The sequence below is a fragment of the Malus sylvestris genome, chromosome 16 (assembly GCF_916048215.2).
Source record: "Malus sylvestris chromosome 16, drMalSylv7.2, whole genome shotgun sequence".
NCBI lineage: Eukaryota > Viridiplantae > Streptophyta > Magnoliopsida > Rosales > Rosaceae > Malus > Malus sylvestris.
In genome coordinates this window covers 5,790,680-5,813,667 of record NC_062275.1, presented here as the reverse complement: position 1 = coordinate 5,813,667, position 22,988 = coordinate 5,790,680, and the positions used below count along the sequence as shown (strand labels likewise).

At 39.7% G+C, this 22,988-nt stretch overlaps 1 protein-coding gene across 4 annotated transcripts; it reads left to right on the top strand.

Moving 5' to 3' along the window:
• Positions 1-1,508: 1,508 nt before the first annotated feature.
• On the top strand, positions 1,509-22,864 carry LOC126606321 (WAT1-related protein At3g28050-like). Of its 4 annotated transcripts, none has more exons than XM_050273691.1 (9): positions 1,509-1,595; positions 1,690-1,902; positions 20,254-20,631; positions 20,796-20,858; positions 20,950-21,063; positions 21,600-21,840; positions 22,020-22,106; positions 22,204-22,355; positions 22,643-22,864. In XM_050273691.1, exons 3-9 carry the CDS (start codon positions 20,414-20,416, stop codon positions 22,797-22,799), a joined length of 1,032 nt encoding a protein of 343 aa, XP_050129648.1. In that variant the 5' UTR covers positions 1,509-1,595; positions 1,690-1,902; positions 20,254-20,413; the 3' UTR covers positions 22,800-22,864. The 4 variants fall into 4 exon arrangements, with proteins under 4 accessions (XP_050129648.1, XP_050129645.1, XP_050129647.1 ...); XM_050273688.1 differs by having other exon boundaries at positions 21,948-22,106; XM_050273690.1 differs by having other exon boundaries at positions 21,948-22,106; positions 22,638-22,864.
• The last annotated feature ends 124 nt before the right edge of the window (positions 22,865-22,988 follow it).

Sequence of the window (22,988 nt, the reverse complement as noted above, 5' to 3'; positions counted from 1 at the left end):
TAAAAAGAACCCTAGCTATAGCCCTCAAGAAAATCAAAAGCACTTGGAGAATATATATGAGCCAAAAGCCCAATTTTTAAGATTTGCTTTGTAAAATTAACACTGGTAATCTATCAATCAATAGAAAAGAACCCTAGAATTCTCAATACACCTTAAGATGAGATAAGTATCGATAATTGTGGTTTCTTGATACAACCAAGTACAATGCTCGAACACAATTTACATTCATAATCTATCAATCTTGCCGAATTGCTGGGGTCATGTGCATCTAATGATCTAATTTTACCTTACGTCATTGGGGTTCGTCTAGTGGTGAGGGTGGGTAGAGGGGTGAGTAAGAGTAGTTAGGTACAAACTTCCAACGTAACAAAAAAATGACCTCATGTTGCCTCCGTCACTATAATTGTAGAATATGAATAGCACAATATAGATGGTCGACTTGCCATTTACACCGTGCAAACCCACAAGATTTATCTCACGTGGTATAATAAAGTATATTAAGGCCTCATTTGATAAGCAAGATTGGATTGAAATGGATAAATCAAATTGAAGGTAGAAGTAAATGATTCTTCATTTAGAGGTGATTAGAAGAAGATTATGCATGAATAAAACATATTCCTTCTATCCTACCATTCTAGAAAAGATTAAAATGGATAAATTTCCTTTATGGGCAATCCATCTTCTATCCTCCAGTTGTTGTCAATTTTTTTATTTCTCCCCTCAACATACCTTGAGATTAGGGAGTTTTCAATACCAATCCAAACCCTAAGTACCAAATAAGTCCTAGTGTGCTAACAATTTGGAGCATGGCCAATTTTCATTAGATCACTTCAGAGATTACCAGGACTAAATTGTAGAAGTGTCCGATGATGCCCAAAATTGGTCAATATTTATCCTATCCTATGATAACCCACATGCCTACCTATAGGTTTTGGTTTAGCAACATATATGCTGGCATGCTGCTTGATACCTATGGCCTATGGGCTTGGAATTACAAAATTTATTCCCTTGGACTCTGTGGATGACTTTCTTAGTATCAGTAATAGCATAGGTATGGGCTTAGGAAATAAGAAGCTAAAAGAAGTTTGTGGACTTGACTCATGTGCCAATCTGAGTAGAACGGGCTAGTTTTAAATTAAAAGACCCCAAATGGTGAATAATAGGATTGAATTCTGGAAAATTAGTTGCAATATTGGATATTTGGTTTGCAGAAAAATGATTATTTTTCAGTAACGATGACATATTTGATCATATAACGACATATTGATGATATATACATGAACAACGATGATATAACGACAATACAATGATGATATAATGACGATTGATTATTTTTGCAACAAATATCAAGATATGTTTATTGTAGTTACCTGCTCTTCAATTATTGAACTACTTAAAAATTTACATTTTTTTATAATTAATTTCTATTCTTAAGGAGAATCAGTAACAGTGATGATAGTGATGGTGGAGTTTTAGGATGTTGGGTTGAACAAGCAACAATGAAAAAAAGGGATGAATGACTTTGTCTTCGTTGTCTACGTCAACGCGCTCGCCCTCTTCTTCGTCTTGCTTCCATCTTCCTTTCTCTTCTAGAGGTTTAATAATTTTATTTAACACCTAATACGTACCCTGATTTTTCTTTTGTTGCAGGGCAAGAACTTTATTAATAATTTTATTAATTTTCTGCAGGACAAGAACTTTCACCTCTCGCATGTGTTGGCATCTAAATTGGTTTATCAGGTTTCCCCCAATTCTATCTGTCAACAAGTTCTGGTCCCTCTTCTCAGACATGTGCATGGAATTCACTTTAGAGTGCTTGCCCTACTGAGAGTCTGAAATCCATTTTTTGAGTTCAAGAGAAGAGAATACGAAACCAACAGTGGATCGACATCGAGACGTCAAGTAAGAAACTCTATTACTGTTGTTTGTAAACTAGGGTTAGAGTTTTGAAGTTCTGCAGTTTGTATTCGTTTGTAGTCTAGGATTTGATATTGCATCGATCTGAATTATATATATATATATATATATAAATGAAGTTTTAACGAAACATTTTCGGTACTGTTCACTTTTAATGAAAAATCACATTTTTATATTTTCCTAGTACTATTCACTACACATTTATTTGTCATTTTTATTAAAATTAATTTTTTTTTTAGACTTTTCGTTAGTTTTTTCTATCTATTAAAAGCTTTCATAGAGCCAGTGAGGCCATCTACAAAGGCAAAAATGTTTAATTCTTTTTCCTTTAAAAGACATATGGGGTTATATTTTTTCCTTGAAATATTTTTGGACCTACATTTTAATGTGATTGTTATACAGCCACAAACATTAATAATAATCGTATTTACATCACATGTTACAGTAACCGTATTTAGTCGTTTATAATAATAATACCCTAGGTGTATGAAATATCAAGCATGTACCACTTGTATTATATTAAGGGAGGTGGATTGTCTGCCCTCCCATTTTCATACTATTCCCATCCTCTCATGTTTGTGTGGTCACGGTTAAGCCACATCAACATTTTATATTGATTTTTTTTATAAAAATAATAAAACAAAAAGTAATAAGAATATAAAATTTTGACATGACTTTACCGTGACCACACAAAATAGAAGGGGATATAAATATTATGGAAATGGGAGGGCAGACAATCCACCTCTTATATTAAGAACAACACAATTAGCTAGTGTCCTCGACGAACCAAAATGTAGTAAAGGAGATGTGCGGACCATCTTTTTAATTATATTTTGTAGATTACGTGATGTACCGGTTGATGATTGATATTCTTTTTTAATGATTTAAAGAAGAAATCCAACTATTAGTTGTTATCATATTATATGATTTACAAAATAGGATTTATGTAAATAGTCTCCTTAGCATCACCTTTACAAATATGTCACTCAATATTATGGTATAATAATATTTTTCTTCACTTGTAAATAATAAGTTTTAGGTTAAAATCTCAAAAGTTCGCAGCTAATTTATTTTCTATCTTCTAGTGTAAATAAATCATTGTAAAAAAATTATGTTTGTACCATACTTGACTAATCCAGAAACTACTGAGTACCGGTCAACGTTATACTGTCAAGGACCCAGAAGAGTTTCCCTCTAACTAGGAGGCCAATCACAGTGCGACACGTGTCGACATCAGAAGCCAATCATAGTGCGACACCTGTCAACATCAGAAGCCAATCACAACACGACACATGTCAATGTTAGAATGAAACTAGAAACTCTCTTCTATAAATAGAGATCATTCTCTCACAATATTTCCTAATGTCATTTGTACTAAATCATTCACTTGTACTCACTAAAGGAGAGCTTGACACTATGTACTTGTGTAAACCCTTCACAATTAATGAGAACTCTTCTACTCCGTGGACGTAGCCAATCTGGGTGAACCATGTACATCTTGTGTTTGCTTCCCTGTCCCTATCCATTTACATACTTATTCACACTAGTGACCAGAGCAATATAGCGAAGGTTATAAACTTAACATTTTCTGTTGTACCAAAGTCCTTATTGATTTTGTGCATCAACATTTGGCGCCGTCTGTGGGAACGACACTTATTCCCACTCTCTTCAACTTTGTCAAGCTGGTTTCCACCATTTGTACACTCTCTTTTGACCAGGCATCCCTTTCCAACATGGGGAGCGAAAGAAGCCACAACACACAGAATAACACCCCTCTTGCACCTAGTGCGAAGCAACGAAAGAAGGAAGGAAAAATGGTTGCTCTTCAAGCTAAAGTCAATGGGTTAGAAGCTCAGAACAACAAGATAGCAATGAAGAATGAGGTCCTCCAGGAGCAGTATGAGAAGCTCTTTGAGACGCTCCACGAAACTAGGCGTACTCAAACATGCGAGCTCGTTACCCCTGTGGACATCAATCATCACCTGGGTGCCTCCCAACACGGAGGGTCACCTTCCTTCGACATGGGTATCTCTGATGAGGAACGAGCTAATCATCAAAACATTAATCAACATGAGACTTCTCTCAACCCAGCTGCTTCGACCCGAAGCAGGAGAAGTGGAGAAAGACACCTCATTGTAGAAGGGTTGGAAGGATCGAAAACCATTTATCATGACTGCCGAGACTTCCTAAAGCAACGTCGAGAGAATCCCCTCCACATATGCTCGAAGATCAATGACCCAAGGGTTTCTGAAAGACTCGGTCCCCTCCCACGACCCAGGCCAGCTGCTAATCTAGGGAAGGAACGACAGGTCCAAGAGGAACATGAAGGTACAAGGGACTCTAAGGTATTCCGACAGACTCGCCCTAGAAGTCAATACGGCGATTCCAAGGAAAAATCACACGCCCTTGCTCAAACTTTCCTATTTCCAATAGGCGATGAAGACTTACGAAAGAAAATCCCAATGGTACATGACTCCACCCAGGACCCCCTTGTCCTACAGCTCATTGAGGAAGTAAACAAGTTGAAGGCCGAACGTCAAGCCGAGATACCTGACTGGAACCAACCCAGGCCTGGCCCTCTCACAAGGAGGATCATCAACACCCCCTTCAAGCGAAGACAAAATAAAAGCTTGATTTACAACTCTATACTGGAAGTGAGGACCCAATTGAACACCTTAACCTCTTTGAGTCCACCATGGCATATCAGATGCTCACCGACGAAGAACGATGTCTTCTCTTCCCCTCCACGTTCTTTGGCGAAACTCTAAACTGGTATTGCCGTCTTCCACCTGAGACAGTAGACTCATTTGAGGAACTGAGGAAACTGTTTGTCTTTCAACACATCTTCCAGACCGATCGCTTGCATTCTGCAGATGACTTGTACACTATTCGCCAGAAACCAAACGAGTCATTACGTATGTATGCTGGCCGCTTCAGCCATGAGTATTCCCGTTATGCCGATGCAGACGACAATACTGCCCTCAAAGCCTTCATGGCAGGCCTACGTGACTGTTTCTTCAAGTACATGATCAATGCCAACACTTGGAAGACTTACTCTGAGATGATGGCACATGTTTACAACCATGCCTCCGCTGAGGCAATGACATATCAAGAGAAACCCCCCACAACCACCCTTTATCAGCAAGTAGGGAGTGGAAGCCAGATCCAACCAAATGAGAAGACCTCGACCTTCTAAACGGCAGCGGTGCCTCCTCCTACCTTACTTAATACTTTGCCAAGTCAACAGACATATCAATCTCAGGGCAAAAGGAAATATTTCCATCCTCACCAGTCTCATTTTAGTAAAAGGAGTAAGGGACATTACCGCGATAACCAAGGGTATCGCCATGATAATCCCCGACCCCAGACAGTCAACACAGTGGGTCAAGCACGTGTCAGGACAGCCCCTACCCCGAGGTATGAGGCATACAAACCCGTGAACGCCACATGTATGGCCATTTACCCCAGCATAGCATACTTGATATCGAAGCCAAAACCGAGACACCCGGATTACAAGCCCACGAAGAACATGGGCACGTTTTGCTGCTACCACGAGCATAACGGCCATGACGGCGAGAAGTATATCACCATTCGTGATCATATTGAAGTTTTGGCACGTGAAGGAAAAATTGATCAATTCCTCATTCACCCTCCAAGGGGTAACCGTAACCAACGCCAGGTGAATGTGATATATTCCATAAGTGGTGGCACACCCATATCTAAATCTTCCAACAGGGCCATGAAAAATAGTGAACAAGCTTTAAGGTTTGGCCATCAAGTGTTTCACGTGGAAGACATCAAGGGAGGTAAGTATCAAAAGCCTAACTGGGATCCAATATGTTTCTACCTTGAGGAAGAAAGAGGTATCATTTACCCTCACAATGACCCACTGATCGTGGAAGCTCACATAGCCAACTTTGAAGTACGACAAATCCTGGTAGACACGGGTGCTTCGGTCAATATCATGTTTGCTGAAGCTTTCAGGGCACTTAATGTAGCTGAACACTTGCTCGATCGCTCGATTTCCCCTCTGATAAGCTTCTCCGGTGATATTGTGCAACCTTTGGGGAGCATACACTTACCTTTCACCATTGGTACAGGCCCTTACACAGCTACCATTACCACTAACTTCCTGGTGGTTGATTGCCCAACGGCATACAATGTCATATTTGGACGTACATGCATCAACTTAGTGCACGATCATGTTACAACACTTCGGTTAAGCAACAACACCTGCCTATGCTCAAGGAAACCCTTTCTATACATGACCAAGTCATAAAGACCAACCCAGATGAAGCCAACTTGGATCTTCACGATGGCAACAGTCAACCCAACGATCCTCGAGATGACTCTTTCACCCAGTAAGCACAACCCGCTGAAGAGTTGGAGAAGGTTTCTATCTCAAAAGATTATCCGGATCGCATGGTGAAGATTGGCACCATCTTGTCACCACCCATTCGGTTGGCATTGATCTTTTTTTTGCAAGAGAACATTGAGGTCTTTGCCTGGTCGTACGAGGACATGCCAGGCATCTTTCCCGATATCATCTGTCATCGCTTAAGTATTGACCCTAAGACCAAGCCAGTGAGACAGAAGCGAAGATTTTATGACGCTGAACGGTACGAGGTAATGAAGGCAGAAGTTGAAAAACTCAAAGGCATAGGCTTTGTTCGTGAAGTCAATTATCCAACGTGGGTAGCAAATGTTGTCCTTGTTAAGAAGAATCCGACCAAGGAAAGTCTCATGCTCCAAAAGGTCTTGTGGAGAATGTGTGTCGATTACACCGACCTAAACAAAGGATGCCCGAATGATAGCTTTCCTCTTCCTCTCATAGACAGACTTATAGACTCTACGACAGGGTGTGAATTTCTGAGCTTCATTGATGCTTACTCAGGATACAACCAAATCCTCATGAACCCTCCGAACCAAGAACACACAGCCTTCACTATTGACAATGGACTATATTGCTATAAAATCATGCCCTTCGGCCTAAATAATGCAGGAGCAACTTATCAGAGACTAGTCAATTCAATGTTTGCCGAACAGATTGGGAAGAACATGGAAGTTTACGTTGATGATATGCTAGTCAAGAGAAAACATGCTGACCAACACATCACCAACCTATCTGAAACTTTCACCATTCTGAAGAGGTATCGAATGAGGTTGAACCCCAACAAATGTGCCTTCGGCGTAGGTTCTGGCAAATTCTTAGGCTTCATGATAAGCCAACGAGGCATTGAGGCTAATCTCAAGAAGATCAAAGCAATCCTCAACATGAAGGAACCGGTAACTTCAAAAGATATCCAGAGCCTTACTGGCAAGGTGGCAGCCTTAACTAGGTTCATCTATAAGGCCACAGACAGATGTGCTCCTTTGTTCGAAGCACTTAAGGGAAGTAAGAAGTACATTACATGGACTGATGAATGTGCTGAGGCATTCAAGAACCTCAAAGACTACATGAGTAAAGCCCATTTGCTCTCCAAACCTGAGGTTGGTGACACTCTCATTATCTATTTGTCAGTATCGGCTTCAGCAGTAAGTTTCGTTCTCATTCGAATGGATGGTAATGTCGAACGGCCTGTCTACTACGCTAGCAAGGCCTTACAAGATGCGGAGACACGATACTCCAACATTGAGAAATTGGCTATAGCATTGGTCATGTCTGCTCGAAAACTTCGCCCTTACTTCCAAGCACACTTCATCATCGTGCTTACCAATCATCCATTTCGACAGATACTCCAAAGTCCTGACACTTCTGGGCGAATGATCAAATGGGCGATAGCATTGGGTGAGTTTGACATCTCATACCAACCAAAGCCAGCTGAGAAGGGCCAAGCAGTGGCAGACTTCATCGCTGACTTCACATATCCTGTTGACATTGTTTCTACACTTAAAGAAGTGGTTTCATTACCTTCGGAAGCTCAAAAAATAGAACCAACAGCCCTAGCATGGAGTCTATATGTTGATGGCTCGTCCAACCAACAGGGTTGTGGAGCAGGACTAGTCCTTAAGACCCCTGACAAAGTGGCGATGGAGTATGCTCTTCGTTTCAAATTCAAGACGTCGAACAATGAGGTCAAATATGAAGCCTTCCTAGCAGGCTTACGTTTGGCCAAACACCTTGGGGTTAAACAAATTAATATCTTCAGTGACTCCCAATTGATGGTTAACCAGGTCACCAACAACTTTGACGCTAAGGATAGCTCAATGGCTGCATATCTGGCACAAACACAATTGTTGCTTAAGCACTTCCACTACCAGATCACCCAAATTCCTCGAGCGGCAAACAGTCATGCAGATGCTTTGGCTCACCTCACCTCAGCGGTGGAAGACAAGATTGGGAGAAAAATTCAGGTCGAATTGTTGGCAGCACCAAGCACCATGGCTGCGGAAGTGTGCAACTTACAACAGGGGGATAGTTGGATTACCCCGATTTATAGATTCCTTGCTCATGGCACCCTTCCAAATGACAAAGTCCAAGCTAAGCAGATTCGATACAAGGCTACCCGTTACTTGATCATTAATGACCAACTCTACAAGTGGGGTTTTAACCTACCATACCTAAGATGCCTTACGCCCGTAAAGGCGGAAACTGTCATTCGGGAAATACATGAAGGAGTCTGCGGAGATCATACTGGATCTCGATCCCTAGCACACAAGGCTTTTCGCCAAGGATATTACTGGCCAACACTCCACCAAGATGCCATCAGAATATCCCGCTCATGTGATAAGTGTCAACGCTACATAACTATTCCTCACTCCCTTCCCGAGCCGCTTACTCCTATGATCAGCCCTTGGCCCAATGGGGACTTGATTTGATCGGTCCAAAGCCTGCAGGGAAGGGCAAGGTTCGCTATGCAATCGTTGCAGTTGACTACTTCACAAAGTGAGCTGAAGTAGAACCCTTGGCAACCATTACTGACGCAAAAATAAAAGACTTCGTATGGAAGAACATCATTTGCAGATTCGGCATTCCCAATGCGATAGTCACTAACAACGGGTGACAGTTCGACAACAATAAGTTCAGGATGTTCTTATCTAAGTTCAACATCAACTTATGTTTTGCCTCCCCAGCTCATCCTCAGTCTAATGGACAAGTTGAAGCCATCAACAAAATAATCAAGCGAACTTTGAAAACCAGCTTGGACAAGATTAAAGGTTGTTGGCTTTGTACCCCAAGTTCTTTGGTCATACCGCACTTCGTATCGGACATCAACAGGAGAAACCCCATTCTTACTTGCCTTTGGTACAGAGGCAGTTGTCCCAGTTGAGCTTGAGCAAGCAACGTTCCGAGTCCAGAACTACGTGCAAAGCGAAAATGATAAACAACTTACCCTCAACTTAGATCTAGTCGAGGAACACAGAAACCAGGCTCACTTGAGGAATGTCGCCTACAAGCAGCGCATCTCCAACTACTATGACTCCAGGGTCAAACCTCAATCTTTCAAAGTGGGGGACTGGGTATTGAAGAAAAGATTACTCTGCGACAGAGTCCCGAGTGAATGAACACTTAGTCCAAACTGGGATGGACCATTTGAAGTTGTTGGCATCAGTCGCCTTGGCTTCTACAAGCTTAGAAGCTCCGATGGCAAGACCCTTGGCCATCTATGGAATGCTGATCGCTTGAAGTACTATTACAAGTAAACTCACATTGTACAAGTGTTAAGCTTCAGCCGTTCTGCATCCTATGTAACGAAGACTATTTGGCATGAATTCAATAAAGAGGTGATTTAGACAACTCAGTCATAATCCTCTTACATTCCTAGCAATGAAACACTTGGGTTTAAAGCTTCAACATGAATGATTCCAACATGAAACAAATTCTAAGTATATGTCAACAAGACTATACAAATAAACGAACAACTTTACAGTATATTCGTTCAATCATACATTCCAACACATTCGTACATAACCCAACTGTGCTTTGAAAGGGTTCAACATACTTTGTGTCATTCGACACTGGCTACAATGTGCCTAGACACCTTGCCCCTATTCTCACCAACTAGGTGATTAAAGGTGAAGAAGGAACTTATCTTCATGCCACCAACCAGATGATGAAATGTATAGCCCATACTCTAATATCATTTGGCAATTTGCCATTCATGCCACCAACCAGGTGATGAAATGTACAACCCGTACTCTCATTCATGCCACCAATCAGGTGATGAAATGTACAACCTATACTCTAATATCATTTGGCAACTTGCCACTCATGCCACCAACCAGGTGAAGAAAGAACTCATCTTCATGCCACCAACCAGGTGATGAAATGAACAACCCGTACTCTCCATCATGCCACCAACCAGGTGATGAAATGTACAACCTGTACTCTAATATCATTTGGCAACTTGCCACTCATGCCACCAACCAGGTGAAGAAAGAACTCATCTTCATGCCACCAACCAGGTGATGAAATGAACAACCCGTACTCTCTATCATGCCACCAACCAGGTGATGAAATGTACAACCCGTACTCTAATATCATTTGACAACTTGTCATTCGTGCCACCAACCAGGTGATAAAATGTGATGAAATGTGATGAAGGAACTCACATTCGTACCACCAACCAAGTGATGAAAGCAACTCACCATTCATTCCACCTACCAAAAGACGAGTGGTACAACTTGTACATGTGAACTCCTAGCATTCACAAATAATCAAAAACCCTTAAGCTTGACAACTCAACTAGAGGAGCACTTATGCCCAACAAGAGTTATAGTAACCAACAAAGCCTTATTACAAGCCAACAACAACTTCAGTGCATGGCATACGAAGATCAAGCTATTCAGCCATCTTGCATCTGCTTCAAACATTTCCCCATTGTAACAATGCAAACATTACAACTCGTAGAAAGCTTTACACACTCTTGATCAAGACAGTGTGAAGCAAAATTAATTTATGGTGCCAACAAGAGCTTCATCAATGGAGGGCAACCACAATTCTCAAAAGCTTCACACACTCTTGATCAAGACAGTGTGAAGCAAAACCAATTTATGGCGCCAACAATAGCTTCATCAAAGGAGGGCAACCACAATTCTCAAAAGCTTCACACACTCTTGATCAAGACAGTGTGAAGCAAAATCAATTTATGCTGCCAACAAGAGCTTCATCAATGGAGGGCAACCACAATTCTCAAAAGCTTCACACGCTCTTGATCAAGACAGTACGAAGCAAAATCAATTTATGGTGCCAACAAGAGCTTCATCAATGGAGGGCAACCATAATTCTCAAAAGCTTCACACACTCTTGATCAAGACAGAGTGAGGCAAAACCAATTTATAACGCCAACAAGAGCTTCATCAAAGGAGGGCAACCACAATTCTCAAAAGCTTCACACACTCTTGATCAAAACAGTGTGAAGCAAAATCAATTTATGGTGCCAACAAGAGCTTTATCAATGGAGGGCAACCACAATTCTCAAAAGCTTCACACACTCTTGATCAAGACAGTGTGAAACAAAATCAATTTATGGTGCCAACAAGAGCTTCATCAATGGAGGGCAACCATAATTTTCAAAAGCTTCACACATTCTTAATCAAGACAGTGTGAAACAAAACCAATTTATGGTGCCAACAAAAGCTTCATCAAATGAGTTGAACCACAATTCTCAAAAGCTTCACACACTCTTGATCAAGACAGTGTGAAGAAAAACCAATTTATGGTGCCAACAAAAGCTTTATCAATGAAGGGCAACTACAATTCTCAAACCTTCGAAGCAAATTCAAGACTGTTCGAAGCAAAATCAATTTATGCTGCCAACAAGAGCTTCATCAATGGAGGGCAACCACAATTCTCAAAAGCTTCACACACTATTGATCAAGACAGTACGAAGAAAAATCAATTTATAGTGCCAACAAGAGCTTTATCAATGGAGGGCAACCACAATTCTCAAAAGCTTCACAACCTCTTGATCAAGACAGTGTGAAGCAAAATCAATTTATGGTGCCAACAAGAGCTTCATCAATGGATGGCAACCACAATTTTCAAAAGCTTCACACACTCTTGATTAAGACAGTGTGAAGCAAAACCAATTTATGGTGCCAACAAAAGGTTCATCAAATGAGTTGAACCACAATTCTCAAAAGTTTCACACACTCTTGATCAAGATAGTGTGAAGCAAAACCAATTTATGGTGTCAACAAGAGCTTCATCAATGGAGGGCAACCACAATTCTCACAAGCTTCACACACTCTTGATCAAGACAGTATAAAGCAAAACCAATTTATGGTGCCAATAAGAGCTTCATCAATGGAGGGTAACCACAATTCTCAAAAGCTTCACACACTCTTGATCAAGACAGTGTGAAGCAAAACCAATTTATGGTGCCAACAAAAGCTTCATCAAATGAGTTGAACCACAATTCTCAAAAGCTTCACACACTCTTGATCAAGACAGTGTGAAGAAAAACCAATTTATGGTGCCAACAAAAGCTTTATCAATTGAGGGCAACTACAATTCTCAAACCTTCGAAGCAAATTCAAGACTATTCGAAGCAAATTCAATTTATATGGTTCATCCAAACCTTCGACTACTACAAGGTGTGGCTTGCATCACAATCTCTTGCTCAACAGTGTGGAAGCAAAATTTGTATATGTTGTCTCTCCCACATTTTCAAATTTCTAGTTTCCAAAAAAAAAAAAAAAAAGGGAAATTCAACAAAAGTTTCAACTCCAAAGCTTCACCAACAAAATCTTCATCAATGGAGGGAAAACTACAAATTCTCAAAAGCTTCACACTATCTTGATCAAGATAGTGTGAAGCAAAATCAATTCATGGTACCCAACAAAAGCTTCAACAAAAAAAGCTTCACCAAAAAAAGCTTCAACTCTAAAGCTTCACCAACAAAAACTTAATCAATGGATGACAACTACAAATTCTCAAAAGCTTCACACTATCTTGATCAAGATAATGTGAAGCAAAATCAATTCATGGTACCCAACAAAAGCTTCAACTCCAAAGCTTGACCCATAAAAACTTCACCTACAAAAACTTCACACTATCTTGATCAAGATAGTGTGAAGCAAAATCAATTCATGGTGCCCAACAAAGCTTCAACCTCAAAGCTTCACCTACAAAGCTTCAACTCCAAAGCTTCTACTCCAAAGCTTCACCTACAAAAGCTTCAACACAAAAGCTTCACCCACAAAAGCTTCAACACAAAAACTTCACCTACAAAAGTTTCACACTATCTTGATCAAGATAGTGTGAAGCGAAATCAATTCATGGTACCCAACAAAGCTTCAACCTCAAAGCTTCACCTACAAAGCTTCAACTCCAAAGCTTCACCTATAAAGCTTCAACTCCAAAGCTTCACCTACAAAAGCTTCAACACAAAAGCTTCACCCACAAAAGCTTGACCCATAAAAGCTTGACCCACAAAAGCTTGACCTACAAAAGCTTGACCCATAAAAGCTTGACCTACAAAAGCTTCACCACAAAAGCTTCACCACAAAAGCTTCACCTACAAAAGCTTGACCCACAAAAGCTTGACCCACAAAAGTTTGACCTACAAAAGCTTCACCCACAAAAGCTTCACCCACAAAAGCTTGACCTACAAAAGCTTCACCCATAAAAGCTTCACCTACAAAAGCTTCACCCACAAAAGCTTGACCCATAAAACTTGACCCACAAAAGCTTCACCCATAAAAGTTTGACCCACAAAAACTTCACCTATAAAAGCTTGACCCACAAAAGCTATAGTGTGAAGCAAAATCAATTCATGGTGCCTAACAAAGCTTCAACCTCAAAGCTTCACATACAAAGCTTCAACACCAAAGTTTCACCTACAAAGCTTTAAAATATATATATATATATATATTTTTTTTTTTTTGGAAATTCAAAAATTCAAAAATTTGGAAACACGAAAATTCGAAAAAAAAAATTGCCTAGGCCTTCTCTTCTTTGGACCTAACAACTTTCATAATAAATATATATGAAGAAGGAGTTTTGGGCTACCACTTAGAAAGGAAGTGCCTCATTCGTCAACTCCCTCGTCTGAAGACTTGGGGGACTCCTACCATATGCTACTGCACCTTGATACTCGGAAGTCTCACGACCACTCAGTGACTTGGATTTTTCAAGTCTCCAAACGAGAAGTTTTCCTCACTCGGGAAATTAAGGGAGCACTACCTCAACCTACATGCTTCACTCACAAAGCTTCAACATACAAGCTTCAACAAAAGGAAAAATTCAAAGAACTTAGTGAAGAAGACCTTGGTGTATTTAACACAATACGTTGAAATGAAGCAAAACTTGTTTATTGATATCTCCGATAAGTTACAAATATGTACATATACATGAATCAAAATAAACAAACAAGAGGGAGCATTCACAAAGGTTGCTCGGGAGAAGTCTCAACAGTCGGCAGAGCCCCAGATTGAGGAGGCACTAGAGGGTGATTATTCAGAGTCTCAGTACTAGGCAGAACCCCAGAAGGATGAGGCACCGAATGTTGATCATTTGGAGCCTCATTACGTGGTACAGCCCCAGAAGACGAAGGCAATAAATGCCTTTGGAACAAACCTACAAACCTCTGATGATCAAGTAAAATCTGACCATCAGATTCCTGCAGTTGGTCGAGCTTTCTCTTCATGTTTATAGCATAGTCATGTGCGAGCCTGTGCAACTGTTTATTTTCATGCTTGAGCCCTCTGATCTCCTGTTTGAGACTTATCACTTCAGCCGCCAATGATTCAACTTGGCGAGTTCGAGCGAATAGGCGTTGGGCCATATTAGACACAGAACCTGCACACTGAACACTGAGAGCCAGAGAATCCTTAACAGCCAACTCATCAGACCGTTTGGAAAGTAGTCTGTTATCTTTAGGAGTGAGAAGGTTCATGGCCACCACCGCAGCGATCATATCATTCTTCATCATAGAGTCCCCAACGGTAAAAGGACCAGTAGGGGATAAGAAGGATAAGCGCCATATGTAGTCTTGAGAAGGCATGGTTGCCTCTTCATCAAAGTTCAAGTCAAAATGACGGTCGGATGGGCCAGACATTCTCATAAATGATGAAGGAGAAATGAGGTGCAATAAATCTCTGAAGTAAGGGGAAAATTCCTACAAGCAATAACTCTCTGAATGAACTCTTTGCACACAATTGGTGCCCTTATAAAAGAAAGGGCAACAGGGCCGTTGATTCAAAAATTGAAGTGGCACAATTCTCCGGATTTTGAAGAGGCACCACTCTCCGGATTTCGAAGAGATATCACTTTCCACACACAACATCAGCTCCTCGGGTACCGCAGATAACTTTACCAAAGATCTCTGACAAAGTTTAGACACATAAATTTTGAAGGTCCAGCTACCCTACTATTACCCACAAAGGGTAAAGGAACAGCACCACTGCTTGATAACTAAAAAGTCCCAATGTGTGTCAACCTCTGTGCTCCGTGGCAAGGCAGACTGGCAAAAATGCCCAACCTTTACTCACATTCGAGAAAACACTCCCAACAAGATTGGTTGCTCAAAAATCAAAGAGGAACCACTCTCCGAATCTCGAGAGCCAGACTCCCAACAGGATTACTTTCTCAAAAATCGAAGAGACACTGCTTTCCGAATCTCAAGAGTCAGACTCCCAACATGATTGCGTTTTCAAAAATAGAAGAGGCACCGTTCTCTTAATCTCGAGAGCCAGATTCCCGACAGGATTGCTTGTTCAAAAATCGAAGAGGCACCGCTCTTCGAACTTCGAAAGCCAGATTTCCTTGGATAAAGCTTGTCTGCAATCTTCACACGCAACATCAGCTTTCCAGATACCACAAACCACTTTTTCAAAGCGCTCTGACAAAGTTAAAACATGTGAAGCTTGCAGCTCCCACTACATTGCTATGACCAAGAAGGGTAAAGGAATAGCATTATTACTTGCTCCAAAATCGAAGAGGCACCGCCCTCTGAATCTCGAGAGCCAGACTCCCAACAAGATTACTTTCTCAAAAATCGAAGAGGCATCGTTTTCCAAATCTCAAGAGCCAGACTCCCAACATGATTGCTTTCTCAAAAATTGAAGAGGCACCGTTCTCCGAATCTCAAGAGCTAGATCCCTGACATGATTGCTTGTTCGAAAATCGAAGAGGCATCGCTCTCCGAACTTCGAGAGCTAGTTTTCCTTGGATAAAGCTTGTCTGCAATCTTCACACGCAACATCAGTTTTCCAGATACCACATACCACTTTTTCAAAGTGCTCTGACAAAGTTAAAACACGTGAAGCTTGCAGCTCCCACTACATTGCTACGACCAAGAAGGGTAAATGAATAACATTGCTACTTGGTTTTAGGGAGACTTCTATATATGTCGACCTCAATCCTCTACGGACAGGCAGACTTGCAAAAATGCTCAACCATTCCTCATATCTGAGAGGGCACTCCCAACGAAGCCTATCGAAATACTCAGCTTTCTTCCCCCCCAATAATACCTATGCAAACCAGCCACACCAGAGTAAGAGTATCTCATATCATCAGGGTTAAAAACAAGAGTATCTCATATCATGCTTTTTCCCTGTCTTTTCCTTTGGCCTTGTTCTTACCTGCAAGACAAGGAGAAAGAGAGCAATCAGTTAGCACTTGGAATCAAGCTTCCAGTCAGGAACTAACTGCCTGAAACCCCTTGCCTGATTACTTACCTGGCATTGCTCTCGAGTACTCATCTTCAACATCTTATGCTTCCAGAGACGATTCCACATCTGCCTGAGGAACAGATAGGGCAAGTGAGAAGGATACAAGGAAGCATGTGGAGACAAGCGTAATAGAACACGTGCCGATACATCCACTACTTTGTCAAAAGCAAAAGTATCCCATATCATCAGGGTCGAATGTACTCTAGATTTGATGGACTTGTTTTAACCCTCAAATTCTTGAGTCGACCTTATACTCTGGAGGAAACCAGAAAACCCTCCAGCCCAGTTCAAGAATAAGCATGTGGAAAGTTACTTCTTCAATAGCAAAAGTATCTCATATCATCTCTTCTCCATTTGCTTCTCCTTATCCTTGTTGCTGTTTACGACACAAGGAGAAAAAGAACAATCAACCAGAAGTCGAAGTCAAACCTCCGATCCAGGTTGCTTGCTTGGAAGTCTGATTGCTTACCTTATCTGTTACCTCTTTCGGGAAATCTCCTAGCTCGGCGACTTGGGGGACTCCTACTATAGGGTTTTGTATCGCACTTGACCAAGCCCGAAACTACAAGTAAGCTTCAAGTGAAATTGATACATTACCTTGTGCATCTTCATCGATTAAAAATACCACCCCTGGATGGAGGAAAAATACTTCCAGAGAAGATACCACATCTACATATGAGACAGATAAGGCAAGTGAAAATGATACCACACTTCGGTACTTAGAAGTTTTGTGATTACTCAATGGCTTGGATCTTGCAAGTTCCCAACTGATGAGCTTCCCTTACTCGGGAACTTAGAGGAGCACTGTTTGTACCATACTTGATCAATCCCAAAACTACTGAGCACCGGTCAACGTTATACTGTCAAGGACCCAGAAGAGTTTTCTTCCAACCAGGAGGCCAGTCACAGTGCGACACGTGTCGACATCAGAAGCCAATCATAACGCGACACATGTCAACATTAGAAGCCAATCACAATACGACACATGTCAATGTTAGAATGAAACTAGAAACTCTCTTCTATAAATAGAGATCATTCTCTCACAATATTTCCTAATGTCATTTGTACTAAATCATTCACTTGTACTCACTAAAGGAGAGCTTGAAACTATGTACTTGTGTAAACCCTTCACAATTAATGAGAACTCCTCTACTCCGGGGACGTAGCCAATCTGGATGAACCACGTACATCTTGTGTTTGCTTCCCTGTCCCTATCCATTTACATACTTATTCACACTAGTGACCGGAGCAATCTAGCAAAGGTCATAAACTTAACATTTTCTGTTGTACCAAAGTCCTCACTGATTTTGTGCATCAACAAATCACAACATATATATATATATATATATATATATATAATTTCCCCGATGGCGGTGGATGAGAAGAAATCAAATTTTATGCAGCTTGGTTGGAGCAGTTGTAATTTTAAGACTGGTTTTTATGCTTGGATGGGGGACAGTGGATAATTGGACATGACTTAATTGGAAAGGACTTAGTTGTAACATTTTCTGTTGTACTGACTCATTTGTTGAGTCAGTACGAAATAATTAAGGGAACTTTAATGAAAAGCTCCCGGTACTGTTCACTTTAACGAAAAACCACATTTTTACACTAAAAAATCAATCCTGATACTATTCACTTTACCCTTTATTTTGTCCTTATCATTAAAACTCAAAGTTTTCAAGCCTCTTTCATTAGTTTTCTTAATAATTAAAGGTTTTTACATGGGTCTAATATGTTTCATGAGTACACAATGTAGTGAGAACAAAGCAGCTTTTAGCAATCAAAACTGAAATTATCACACATTATTCACCAATTAGGAGTAAAACTTACAAGACCATAATGTGATAATATGGTGGTGAACTTATTTGATGTTAGTTGTTCTCAACGTTTGATAAAGAAAGAGATTTGAGGGAGAGAGAGCTCTGAGAGTGAGAGCGTTGAGAGAGGATGAGAGGGCCTAGGAATTGGCCTCTCCTAATTATGAGGGTGAGTGTTCTTTAAAATTTTCTAATTAATTAAATATTATGCATAAAAATATCTAACATCTAATCCAATAGTACAACGTTTGATAAAGAAAGAGATTTGACAGTTGCCAAAATGTCAATCGTGCATTTCCTCCACTCGAACAATTATATGCAAGGCAAAATTGGGACAAAGTGATTTTTAAAAACTACTGTAGTAGATTGTGACAAAGTAATTTGCAGGGATTGGGATCTGCATGTGTACCTGTCTTTATGACTGCAGTTTCAAGAGAGAGAGAGAGAGAGAGAGAGAGAGAGAGAGAGAGAGAGATAGAAAATGAGATAAGGTGAGCATGGATTTTTATTCTTCTCATTTCTTGAGTCAATACGAAATAATTAAAGGATTTTAGGGTCTAATATGTTTCATGAGTACACAATGTGGTGAGAACAAAGCAGCTTTTAGCTCAAAAATGAAATTATCACACATTATTCACCAATTAGAAGTAAAACTTACGAGACAGTAACATGATAATATGGTGGTAAACTTGTTTGATGTTAGTCGTTCTCGACTAACATAAAACTTCTTTAAAATTCTTTAATTAATTAAATATTACGCATAAAAATCAATGTTTTAAAAATGGGCTTAGGCATTGGACGGTGGTCGGTCGCGGGAGTTAACTCAAAATTGGGATAGGGATTAGGCGGCCTAGGCGGACGACTGAGTGGTCTAGGAGGTCTAGGAATTTTAGTTTTGTTTTGTTTTCAAGAATGCAGATTAGCTACATTCTTGCCTTTCTGGGTTTCTAGTTCTCGGTTTGGCGAAGAGGAAAAGACGAAGACGATGAGAAATGACTTTCTCTCTCTTCCTTTCAGACCAAGTGACCACTTTGCATACTTTTCTTATTTTATTTTTTTTCTTAGTTTCTCTCCGATCAAGTTTGGATAGCTAGCATCAAGTTGCTTGCTTTTTGTGAAAAGCCATAGGCTATCAGTCCCATATTGATTTTTCTCATAAAAAATGACGGGGTGTCAGGCTGAAAATGTCATTACCATTGAGTATTGGTGTATAGTCCCATCTTTATGCGTCCTAGTGTGCCACTTTGCTTTCTACATCCACTTATTTTTTATCATTCAAAATGTCTTAAGTTAGATGGCATATATGCTTAATGTGTTTTTAAATTTTGAATTTGTTGATACTCTTTTTACATTTTATTATTCTTTTATTGTCTTATTCATGGATTTCATACAAGTATAATTTTTTATAAGTGTTATTATGCACTTATTTACAATATATACAAGAAATTTACCTAAATCCGCCTAGGCCATCTAGGATTTGGATCTTTGCCGGATCCCCTCCCTGGGGATCCTAGGGATCAGCGCACACGGACCGTTGATCAATAATTGTGTGGCCGCAATTTTTTCCTTTTTTATATTTTTCATGCAAAACGAAACTGTTTTACTTTTAAAAATATAAAAAAAAACATTTAATTATGACCACACGATTTTTTATCAACCGTCCATGTGCGTTGATCCCTAGGATCTCCAGGGAGGGAATCCGGCAAGGATCCAATTCCGGCCGTCTAAGCGCCTGCCTAGACCCTACCTAGCCGCCTAGGCTCTAGGTAGCGTTTTTTAAACCTTGATAAAAATATCTAACATCTAATCCAACAGTACAACTTTTGATAAAGGAAGAGATTTGACTGTTGTCATAATGCCAATCATGTATTTCCTCCACTCGAACGATTATATGCAGGGCAAAATTGGGCCAAAGTGATTTACAAAACGACTGTAGCAGATTGTAAGTAATTTGCAGGGATGCGGGATCTGCATGTGTGTCTTTTGTGACTCTGCAGTTTCGAGAGAGAGAGAGAGAGAGAGAGAGAGAGAGAGAGAGAGAGAGAGAAAGAGATAAGATGAGCATTGAGGGGGAGAGAGAGAGAGAAAGAGATAAGATGAGCATTGAGGGTTTTCTGCCATTTATTGGAATGGTGATCGCGATGATGGTTCAAACTGGGAGTATGGTGGTAAACAAAGCAGCCATGTCCAAAGGGACCAACGCGTACATAATCGTCGTCTATGCCAACGCCGTCTCCGCCCTCATTCTTCTCCCTTCCGCTCTCATCTTCCACAGGTTAATTCTACAGAATTTCTTTCTTTCCTTTTTCGTAGATATTATTTGATCAATCATACACATTTTACTACTCTGTCTTTTTGAAATCTTGAATAATATTCGACGATAAAGTGTCACATTTTTTCTTTCTTTTCTTCTTGCTGAGATTTTCTGGCCATTGGCAGATCGGAGCGCCCTCCCCTTACATTCTCCATCCTCTGCAAAATCTTCTTGCTAGCACTGTTTTGGTTGGTAACATATACACTAATTAATTTAACACGCAACTCCACTCTACAGACCAATTTCTTAGAAATTTAATTACTCAACATATATGTGCAGTTGTACATCGCAAATATTTGGAAATATTGGCATAGAATACAGCTCTCCCACACTTAGCACGGCCATGCTTAACCTCATTCCAGCTTTTACTTTCATACTTGCCATCATTTTCAGGTTCTGCTTTTTTTCTTTTCTTTTGACTTTCTTGATACTGAGAATAATAGTATTGTTTTGAATTTGGGGACCAAATAATTGAGTTCTTTCACTGTAACTGATCGAGGGCAAGTACTGTATAACTGACTAAAGATCAATAATAAAAAAAAGACAGACCAAAAATATTAAACTCTCTTTTTATAGTTGGTTATAAAATCCAATTAGAATGTAAGACAGCAACAAAATATGAAAAGAATATGTATGTGTATTATTCGATAATTTTTTTTTTGAATTATTCTGAAATTTCAATTACAGTCCTTTCAATAATATGTAAATTTTACTCGTACTATTGAAAAATGTGTGAAAAATGTGAGAACACGTGTATCATATATGAAATTTTTCAACATATGGGAATTTTACTCATACTATTAAAACAAAGTTCTGGAACTTGATAACTTTTGTTGTGTTATATAAGAAGTAATCAACATGCATTGCTTCAAATATTGGGTGGTTCCTTTTTTTTTTTTTTTCAAAAGTATTGGGTGGTTTAACTTTAGGATGGAAAGAGTTTACTGGAGAAGCTCAAGCAGCCAAGCAAAAGTTTTGGGAACCATAGTATCAATCACAGGAGCATTTGTTGTAACATTTTACAAAGGCCTACCAATCATACGGCTATCATCATCACTTGCTAGTTTACTCAACCAACTGATCCTTTCCTCATCGAAATCAAACTGGATCCTTGGAGGGTTTTTTCTTGCAGCTGACGCCTTGTCAACTTCTTTATGGTACATTCTGCAGGTAATTAGGTGTTACTCGGTTACCCTTTTATAGAGCTGAAAGCAAATAACAACCAATTAAATTACAATTTCTTTCTTTCTTTCTTTCTATAATTCCAAATGTTGCAGGCAACAATCGTTAAGAAGTACCCTGCAATTGTGTTCATTGTCTTTTTCCAATGCTTATTCGCGACCATGCAGTCTGCAGCATTTACTTTAATTGCAGTTAGAGGTGCAAGTGCCTGGGAAATAAGGCTGGATGTGGGGATCATTGCTATTTTATACACAGTAAGCAAATTAGAGTTCTTTTTTTTTTTCATAGCTCAAGGTAAAAGATTTTTTACAGCTCATAGTTATAAGTTAAATTTTGTACGATCATTTACAGGGAATTGTTTCGACGGTTCTCCGATACAGTTTAGTCACCTGGTGTGTGAAGAAGGCTGGAGCTTTTTATTGTTCTATGTTTAAGCCTCTTGGAATCATTTTTGGTGTGATCATGGGTGTCATATTTTTGGGAGATTCAGTCTATCTTGGAAGGTATAAATATACATATAATTTGTTTCAACCTGTTACTTATTCTCACTTGATATCTCAAGCACAAATAGTGAAAATTTAAAACTAAAAACGAAATAGTTATCAAAAGAGCTCTAAACTTGTCCCGTTCAATTATTTGATTTTTCTTTGGTTGAATCATTGAAAGTTGGTGAAAGCTGCTGGGTGGGAAAGTCTTTGGCTTGTTAGAAAATCGGGTTGATGATTAAGAGAAAATTCTTATCAGCAAATTAATTAATGATAATTGATTATATAACATCTTTGCAGCTTAGTTGGTGCAGCAATAATTGTTACTGGATTTTATGCCATGATGTGGGGAAAGGCCAAAGAAGAGAAGCTGATCGAAATCGAATCACTAGACCAAAACAAGCTCCCTTTGCTACAAAACGGCTTACAAGAGAAGCAGTAGTGCACAAGTGTTCTATGTAAACTAATGACATTATTAATTGAAGATTATTTGTTTGAAATAAAAAAATTGCAGATTATTTGTTGTTTTTTGATTAGTTATAAATTTCTGAACTATCAGTCTCCTTATTATAGTTGATGAGGTAGGAGGACAAGTTAGTTGAAATGCAAATGGGAATCTGTCAATGTTAAAAAAGAGACGAATGTATTGAC